Source organism: Melanotaenia boesemani, chromosome 5, assembly GCF_017639745.1.
Source record: "Melanotaenia boesemani isolate fMelBoe1 chromosome 5, fMelBoe1.pri, whole genome shotgun sequence".
NCBI lineage: Eukaryota > Metazoa > Chordata > Actinopteri > Atheriniformes > Melanotaeniidae > Melanotaenia > Melanotaenia boesemani.
In genome coordinates this window covers 3,655,678-3,665,066 of record NC_055686.1, presented here as the reverse complement: position 1 = coordinate 3,665,066, position 9,389 = coordinate 3,655,678, and the positions used below count along the sequence as shown (strand labels likewise).

Sequence of the window (9,389 nt, the reverse complement as noted above, 5' to 3'; positions counted from 1 at the left end):
GTAGTAGCCCTGGAGCACTAACCCAAGCCACCTCACCACGAAGACGACTCCAGCCCCACCCGAAGGGTGGCAGAGGAGAGCCCCAGCAAGAGCCCCCCACGGTCTTGGGGCACAGGTCCCAGTGGGCCAAGATCGGCAGCCACCAGCCCCGCCAGGGACCGGCCACCCAGGGTGGTCCAGGCGGGGGGCCCAGGGCCCCAGGGGCCCAGGGGCGGCCGCCCCACCCCCCAAGGGCAGAGGGCCCACGGCATGCCTAGGAGGACCAGGCCCCCCCAGACAACCTCCCGGCGTAGGCCAGCTCACACCCCGATGTTCCAGCCGCCCACCCCGGGAACCAGGGTGCTATCGGCCCCCTCCCCCCACTTACTCCAATCTGCACCCTTTATAACCCCACACTCTCCCCTGTCCGTACCCACAAGCACTCATCACCACACAGTCACGTCACACATAACCCAGTAGTCCTCAATTTTTTCACCTTCTTGCACCATGTTGAGCTTCTGCCCGCAATGCATTGTGGTCTATATTGACCCGTCTAATGACCATCGATGCTCACTACTTTTCAAAATGCATTGTGGGTAATTTTGAGTGCCCTACTTTTTTTTCTTTGGTGTGAAATGGCGTGACCCCTATATAGGACACTATGTAGGGAGTAGGATGCACATTCGGACACAGCCCTTACATGAGTAATGGCCAACCAGCAGACATTGTAAAGACAAAGGGAACATTATCTGGGAGGGAAATATCATCATCGGGGAACTCCCTGTCCCTCCTTCTATTTTTACGCCCTTTGTGAAATATTTCTACGCTGACATGTACAAGTCCGGCCTAAGCCGTCAGTAAGAAAACCCCAGCCTTCAGCAGTAACATGTAACATCAAATGTTGATCAGAGAGCGTGCTGTGTGTTTATGTGTCTGCTTAGCTGAAAGGACGAATTATAAACATTTACCGTTACTCTGCAACCGTGAGGTGTGGTGAGATTCATGGCTGGGAGGCACTGTTGGCTCATGGAAAGATGTCATCAGCATCCCTCTCTCATTCATACACCAACACACACACACACACACACACACACACACACACACACACACACACACACACACACACACACACACACACACACACACACACACACACACACACACAGGAACATTTCTGGCATAGAAAGAACCTCTTTTATATTTAGTAAAAATATTTTACAATAGTTTTCTGGCTAGAACAATAAACAGGCTTACAGACATATTTATTCACTTTACATAAGTTAAATAGTATAAATATAATTTAGTGATATAATAATTGTGTCTTCTATACATTAATAGATTTAATCCCAAGCCATCATTCAAAGCATCTACAGCCACTTATTGTCCTGCAGGTCATTTAAAATTTCTTTAAAATAACAGATTGAGATCAGCTTATTTCCATCTGACAGACTGAAGGACATCTTCCCCCGCTGGACTGTTTGGGACAATAATCCTGGAAACAGACAGTAATTTCTTTGGTTGGATGATGGAGATGTGGAGGTGAACTCAGGCAGGGTGCTAACCTCTGGAACACTGTAGGAGGAAGAGGTGTATCCCATGTCAGCATGCAGAGAAAAACAGCTTTAAATGGCTGTTTTACCGTTTACGTTTTGTAATCTACAGACATGCTCGGTGCATGAACTAATAATTATTTTTCATCACTAAAGATAATCTGTAAATGTGTTTACAGACTCGTTTCTTTCTGGTGTTTCCAAAAATAAAATACAGACCGTATCAGTAATCAATGCAAATTATTGATCAATATTGAGAGAAAAGTAGATGTTTTGGCTGCGATCCCGCAGTTTTTAGTTTGTTTTTTTTTTTGTTTCCAGACGTGTGATTGGTGGAATATTTGATGTGGGCGGAGTTTATGTGGCCCGTTCGCCTGAAGTTGTTCACTGTTTTTGTGCTTATTTATCGCTTGTATCCAGACAGCGGTGGGTGCTGAGCCTCAGTCCGCAGTGGACAAGCCTCTCCTGCAGGAACAAGCCGCCTCGGACCCTCCAGCTTCATCTCCGGCTTGGTAAGATGTGTGTCGCTGCCATTTCCCACTTCTTTAAAGCAGCTGTGTTAAAAAGAAACTGGTCTGTTGCTGTCACGTGTCTGTTCTGTAGTTAAAGAATAAACATTTAAAACTTATTTTAATCAGATACTCACATATAAAGAGAATGACATGCATATTTATTTGCTTATTTTAACTCGTTTGCTTTCAGGATTTCTGTATAAACTGTAAATAAAACAGACCAGTGATTTCTAAATCTCACCAGGTCATATTTTATTCCCAGAAGAAGATAAAGAACATGTCAGATGCTGAAATGGGGACGTGTTATCATTTCATGTAAATATGTGCGGACTGTAAATCTGATGGCGGAAACATGCCTGTGAAAAGCTGGATGTGTTTCATGTTTGTATGGTTGATAGAGTTTTTTTTTTTAGGATTGTGATCCCTGTGATTTAAGCCTTTTTTGCACTTTGGTTCTATGTTGGTGTGATTTTTATTTATCTTTTATTTGAAAGTTCTGTTTTTTTGTAATAAACACACTTAATTTGGGAACACGTCTGTCCATGTGCTTACTTCGAACCTGTGTGCCCTTTTTAGTTAGGTTTCCTGGGGGGAGAGTCCCCAGGTGGCGTTGTCAGTGTTTTTATTTAAAATTACTTTAATTATTTTACAGAAACCTCAAATGTACCACTCATCACATATAGCTTCTCTTAACAGCTGAGTAACTTTGGTATTAAGCTGTAAAGTAACCACGCCACCCTGCTGATCCAGGTCCAGTCCTCTGATGTCAGAAATGTCCCACGATGGTGACTTCATTCATCTGTAGGTCTTTCGTACCCTTTGGGACCCTGATCGTCTTCGCCTGTTTGAGCTACGTCTTTGCAGATAACCTTGAAGGTAACTTCTACACTCTCACATGATGCTCGAATACTTTCTATTTCACATGAAAGCTGGTACTGATGATTAGAAATGTAATAAAACAACAGCTCATCTCAGGACGATGTAGTAACCAGATGCTTTTTAAAAGTATGTAAATACACACTTTATATCTGTGTGTAGAGGTGCAGCTCTAAACCTGTGTGTGGTTGTTGTGGGTCAGACAGTTTCAAACCCTAATCCAATCATCCTGGAACCCCCCCACCGCAGGTCTCTGGTGTTAGCTAACTCCGTGCTGGTAATTATTATTCTTCCATCAAGTCTGCAGAGTTCCATCTCCTCCAAGAACGTCCTGTGGGGATGAACGTGGATGTAACTTAGATCTGTCAGATTTCAACTTGTACTGAAGTGTAGATTTACTGTTCTCTGATACTTTAGTGTATAGTAGACACCCTCTTCTCCTCCTCTCCTCCACCTTCCACCTTTCAGAACATCGCAGTCCCTCAATGAAGCCCAGTTCTCCAGTGCTGGGAGCAGTCACACAGCTCCAGACCAGACCACTACCAAGCTGGACTGTAGGCCTGACACAGGTATCTTTCTGCTCCTCACCAGAGCCACCACAAATCCTGGACTTCATGAGTCTGGTCCACTAGTCTACTTCTCACCTCCACAGAGAGACATCATGTTGAACATGCAGTGGTCAGAAAATTAAAGCTGCCGTCTGCAGCATTTATTCATTCAGAGGAGAGAAAGTCGGGCTTCTTAACCCTTTAATGTCCTGATCTTCTGTGTGATAGAGCAAGTTTCTCCTGTGTCTTTCATCCAGAGGTGAGCGTGGAGGCAGGAGAGGACGTTCTCCTGAAGTGTCAGGGTCCCAGGAACTCCGACATCATCGTGGTGGAGTGGCAGAGACCAGACATCAAGATGGAGGACTACGTTTTGTTCTACCGAGAGGGACGTCCCTACGAGAGCTACCAGCATCCATCCTACCGCGGTCGGGTGAGGATGGTGGAGCCACAGATGAAGGACGGGAACGTGTCCATCATCCTGTCCCACACCACGGTTAATGACAGCGGTACATATCGATGCAGCGTCTCGGTAAAAGGACCCGCCCATTGGAGGAGAGCCCCCTCTGTAGTCATGAACACCATCAGGCTGACCGTTACACTCTCAGGTGAGTGTGAGACTTCTGTATGGCCCTCTGGCTGAGGACATGTATGAGTAGAGATACAAGGAATTTAGTTTTTCATGTCTTTTGTTCAACAATACACACAATGCAACATACAACACATGACACCCTGCAGCCTTAGTGTAAACCTGGATCGTCCCCACGTTTCCAGACCTCCACCTGGAGTCGGTACTGATGCAGAGCTTGTTGATGCATGGGGGCATGTGGGCAGTAATTTAACCTCCACCCGTACACAGTGGAGCTCAGCTGAAAGAGGGAACGAGGAAACATGGCCGAGCAAAGCAGAGTGCGTCAGTGTGATAAGTACAACGCTGATTTCTGCTTCAAGCAGCACAAAAACAGTGATCTCAACAAACTACTGTTTATTAAAATAATTCAGCTCTGCTATTTAGTCCCATGTTCCTAAAGACGTCACTCTGCTGCTTCTCAGGGGTCGGGCTACCGGTTACAGGTTTTACTGAGGCTGTAACTCCTGGTGTGGCCAAAGGCATCAATATCATATGTGGCATAATTATCAAGATACCTAAGAAATCTTATGATATTAGTTTGTGGTGATCTCGGCCACTCCTGGTGGACGTTTGACAAGGTTTAAAATGAACGTAGGGATTTTCGTACGTAAAGGGAGGATAAATGAGGTTGAAACTAACGCTTATGGCTGTGGTTTATCAGGGTTGTGAAACTTTTTTCTGCACGGTTACTTTGAACTGTGTTTAAGGCTGTTTGATGTGTTTCTGCTCTGCAGGTCATAAAGAGGACGGAGGAAAGGATGGAGGGGGTGGAGTTACATCCTTGGCAGTAACACTTCCGGTTCTGGTCGCTGTGCTGCTGCTGTCTGCTGCTGCTGTGTTGATCTCCAGGCGGTACTGTCAGAACGATGAATGTGGACTAAATCTTGTTGAAGCAGGGTTTGCTATGATTCATTGAGGCAGAATTTTCTTTCAGAGGTGATGTTTACCTGTTTTCTTGTGTTTCAGTTGAACAGGATTGTTGTCATGGTGACAGTTGGTGTGAACAGTGTAGTCTTATTGTGGTTGTGTAACTATGGATGATGCAGAGTTGTGGGGATACTAGGATGTGGCAACCTAATACATGTGATGGGTGATCAGCAGTGTTCTAGTTGCTGAAAAAGTAACTAGTTACAGTAACTAGTTACTTCATTCAAAAAGTAACTCCTGTACTTGATTGATTACTTAAACCAAAAAGTAATGTGTTACTGTTAAAAGTAACTTTTTAGTTACTTTATTTAAAGAAAATTCTTAAAAATTCTCTAATTAATATCCTTATAACTTAATTACAGTTTTGTATGAAATATAAAACAGTAATTGTAACTGTAACTGTATTTAACTCTAATTTATTTAAATCAGGCCAGCAGATTATTAGAAATAAAAACAGAAATATGATGATGCTCAAACATCTTGCTGCACCTTCCTCCTCCTCATTCTATTAATTTTTATTTACATATTTCCCAAGTTAATCTCTCTGACAAGCAAAGTTGTGTGTGTGTGTATATATATGTTTGTATGTATGTCTACATATATATATATATATATATATATATGTATATAGATAGATACAGTAGCACAGGTCTCCAGCAGCTCCTGGCCGTCTGCTCTGCTTATGGAGTAGAGTATAAATATAATGTTAGCAAGAGTGTTGTTATGATCTGCAGAACAAAGGAAGATAAATGTGAAAAATATCCTGTTTTTAAGTTGTCTGAGAATAATCTGACCATCTGCAGTAAGGTTTAGTAGTTTGGACATTTTATTAGAGGTCAGTTGACAGATGAAGAGGCAGTGCCACATGTATGTGGAAGCAAACATTTTCATTTGTAAGTTTAGTGCATGTACAGATGGAGTGAGGTGTCCTTGTTTAGGACGTGTTGTACTCCACTCTTTACTGCACTCTTGTGGTCAAACTGCAGAAAGGCGAGTCTACAGAGACTTAGTGGTTTATAATGAGCCATGAGGCTGTTGTAGAAGAAACCAAGATGATGTAAGTGCAGGTAGCATGTTTGTGGCTGCTGGAGTCACTACTTATCACACCATTAACAAACCTAATTTTTAAATTATTTGTTGCTTACGTTCTTCAGAGAATCAAATTATTATGGGAATGAGTAATTTAATTGTCTTCTTGACTGATAAATCTATGTGTGTGTTAGAAAAACTCTCAATCAACGTCAGACACTCAGCTCGATGAAAAGGCACAGCTGTCTTTACTTGTAAGACGAGCTGAACACAGGCCAGCCGACAACGTTGAGCTGCTTCCAACTCAGGACACTTTCTTTAAAAACCTTGTTGGTCCCTGAGAATCATTGACGTGTTTCTCCTCTCAGCAGGACTTCCTGGATAAAAGATGAAGGTCTGTTGGTCTCTCGTTGCTGTCCTCTCCACCCCAAACGGCCCCTCCCTGACTGAGGTTCTAGTTCTGGTTCTGGATCTGTTGGAGGTTTTTCCTTACTGTTTAAAGGGAGTATTTTCTTTCCACTGTTGCCTCTTGCAGCTCAGGAAGGAGGATTAGACTGAAGTCAAGATTTGATGCAGTCTGTTGCTTTACTAGGCTATAAAGTTAAGCTATTATTTATTAGGACTTGGCTGGAACTGGTTTGTCTGTAAAGTCAAACCAGTGTGAGATGACGCTGTGAAGCGGTGCTATACAAATAAAGCTGAATTGTTTAGAAATGTTTTGAATTTTCAGTTCAAAATAAATCTAATAAAAAAACTCATGTTCTTAATGCTTTAGTCAGTCACATTTATATAAAGATATATTTAGCTTTAAATGTGTGAAACCTTTAACTTCCACCACTGAGCTTCTGCAGATGACATTCTCTATTTAACTGAAGTGTTTAATGTATTTTTATCCAATTTGTTTTTATGATTTTATTGTTTATTTTGTGTTTTTGTGATGGTGAAATCAGTTTTCTGTATTAATGGAAATAAAAACTAAATGATTTTCTGAGCAGTTGTTGTGTTTCTTCTTCTGTAAATCCTTTTAGAAGCTAAGTTGTGGGGCTGAAGCTGGACTCTGTGGGAGCAGGGACCGAGCACAAGATTCCCTCCAAATGTTATTCCGTCATGGACACCTCCCTCTGTTCTCTGTCCTCTCACAGAGGACGACAGTCACCACTCAACTCTTCCACAGACAGACTGAAGACGTCCTTTGTCCGCTCGACAGGAAGGACACATAACTCTCTGGAGGGGCGGGGGATCCGTCCGTTCATCCATCCATCCATCCATCCATCCATCCATCCATCCATCCATCCATTCATCCATCCATCCATCCATCCATCCATCCATCCATCCATCCGCCTTAAAAGCACCATAGAAGAAGAAGTTCCCTGTAGTGCAGTCATTGCTGCGCCTGATGCCGGTGGATCCACTCACACATGAACACGTCTCTGTGTCTGGAGGAATTCTGGCCCCTGACGGCCACCGTACATTCACAGCTTTCCGTACCCAGTAATTCAGCACACTGGAACACAGACTTTTATTCATTAAAATTATTCTTCAGAAACAGTTGCACATTCCCTGATTACAGAGCTTTGTTTGAAAAATGGATGGCGGTGAGAAAAAACTGTTCTTAACTTCGTAGTTTTGCTTTTCAGGCTGCTGCTCCTCCTGTCTGAGGGTAGCAGAGAGAAGAGTTTACAGCAGGAAACCCTCAGTGCTCTTGAGAGGCATCGTTGTTCTTCTAAGACCCTTACAGGAAGCAGCACAACCCCATAAATCCTCTCAGCAGCCCTCAGCACCCTCCTCAGTGCTTTGCAGTCCCAGAGAGCCGTTGCTAGTTAGCTCTCTGTGGTTCCTCTGCAGAAAGTGGTGAGGATGGATGTGCTGAGATGGGCTCGCTGTAAACGCTGCAGGAAGATCAGGTGTTGATGAACCTGCTTAGCAACGGTCCAGAGGAGGTGTGCAGAGACCAGGTGAGGTTGTTAGCTGCATGGAACCCTGGGGTTTGATGTTCTGCACAACTCCAACAGCAGTGTGTGTGTTGGCTGTTTCTTCCTCAGGTCCATCACCAGAGGCCTCGTGTACAAAAGCTGCATCAAAATGTTACGTACGCCATGTTCCATGCACTCGCCGGCATGTACACATTTAATTTTATTTTCTGAAGGATCAGTTCCCTCTGAAGACTTTAAACTCATCAGTGGCCAACCCCCCCCCCCCCCCCCCCCCACCACACACACAGCAATGTTGGATGACCATATTAATTAAGAATAAAACACTTAATATAAGTTCCTAAATGTATGTTTGTCTGAGTTGTTTCTTCCCAACCATCTCATCATATTCCCAACGTCTCTGGAATCCCAGCTCAGTGTTGGTCAGGACGGGATCAGACTGGTGTCCCTGTTGACTGTTTAACTGCAGTCGTCACATCTGCTGCTTTTATAACCATCACCATGGAGACGGTTGGTGAGGTGATGATAAATGAATTCTACATTATGATCTAGAACATGGTAGAGATGATTTAGAACAACATAGAAGAACATTTCATGCTGCATTCACTGACCCTTGGACATCTGATGTTTACCCAAGAGAAGCTCAGTTAACAGTATCTGTAGCATCGGCTCGTTCTGTTGATACGATGCAGTAAAACCGGCAGATTTCAGGCGTAGTCGCGAATGGTGATTAATTATGATTAATTTGTAAGCTGAACAATCTGAACAATCAATCACACATTTGTCTAGATCTAACACTTTGAATGAAAGAGACAAGCATGAAGTTTTTCAATCTTTCAGATGTTTGTTTTTTACTCACTTCATCAAAACACAAAGGACTATTTTCAGCAGACCAATTCCCGTCTGAAAAGACGTGAAACCAAAGAATGTGCCTTTATTTTATTTAAAGACAAACATACATGGAACTGATGCAACTCACAGAAGTAGAAAACAAATCTGATTCGTGGAAGGACTAAAACTGACTTGATTGCAAAGCAACCTCTTGGTACAGCAAATAAAACCCACTTATGAGCAGCAGTGGAATCAGAAGATCAGAGGAAGCAGACTCACCTCTGAGATGGGAGAGAAAAGTCTTGATGCGCTCTGGTTAACACCTGAAAGTATCTATAATGTTTCTGGTAAACGTATTGATGACTTGGTGGAACAGCTCCGTTCTATCGGTACCTCATCAGCTCCTGTAGCAGATAAACTGTAACCCTTTCAGCACAGCGTTGTGTCCTGATGCGCCGCTTCCTTCTACATATAAGAGGCAGAAACAACTGAAGGAAAACTTCTGTGTTATTGAACCAGCAGAGCACATTTTGGACCCAGAAAAGAACCACACCTTCCAGTACGGACCTTTTCTTCAG

General features: G+C 43.3%; 1 protein-coding gene across 2 annotated transcripts; it reads left to right on the top strand.

Moving 5' to 3' along the window:
- Positions 1-1,953: 1,953 nt before the first annotated feature.
- LOC121640520 (butyrophilin-like protein 2) lies at positions 1,954-6,966 on the top strand. 2 transcript variants are annotated; one of them, XM_041986341.1, is made up of 5 exons: positions 1,954-2,041; positions 2,792-2,917; positions 3,723-4,070; positions 4,828-4,945; positions 6,421-6,966. In XM_041986341.1, the coding sequence occupies exons 2-5, from the start codon at positions 2,824-2,826 to the stop codon at positions 6,497-6,499; spliced, it is 639 nt and encodes a 212-aa protein (XP_041842275.1). In that variant the 5' UTR covers positions 1,954-2,041; positions 2,792-2,823; the 3' UTR covers positions 6,500-6,966. The 2 variants fall into 2 exon arrangements, with proteins under 2 accessions (XP_041842275.1, XP_041842274.1); XM_041986340.1 differs by having other exon boundaries at positions 6,418-6,966.
- Positions 6,967-9,389: the final 2,423 nt, after the last annotated feature.

What these genes read in the sequence shown, in the direction of transcription:
- LOC121640520 (XM_041986340.1), top strand. Translation starts at nt 2,824, where the DNA reads ATGGTGACTTCATTCATCTGTAGGTCTTTCGTACCCTTTGGGACCCTG. An exon ending in GCTGACCGTTACACTCTCAG is followed by an intron (nt 4,071 to 4,827) that starts GTGAGTGTGAGA and finishes TCTGCTCTGCAG; the next exon opens with GTCATAAAGAGGACGGAGGA. An exon ending in GCTGTGTTGATCTCCAGGCG is followed by an intron (nt 4,946 to 6,417) that starts GTACTGTCAGAA and finishes TTCTCCTCTCAG; the next exon opens with CAGGACTTCCTGGATAAAAG.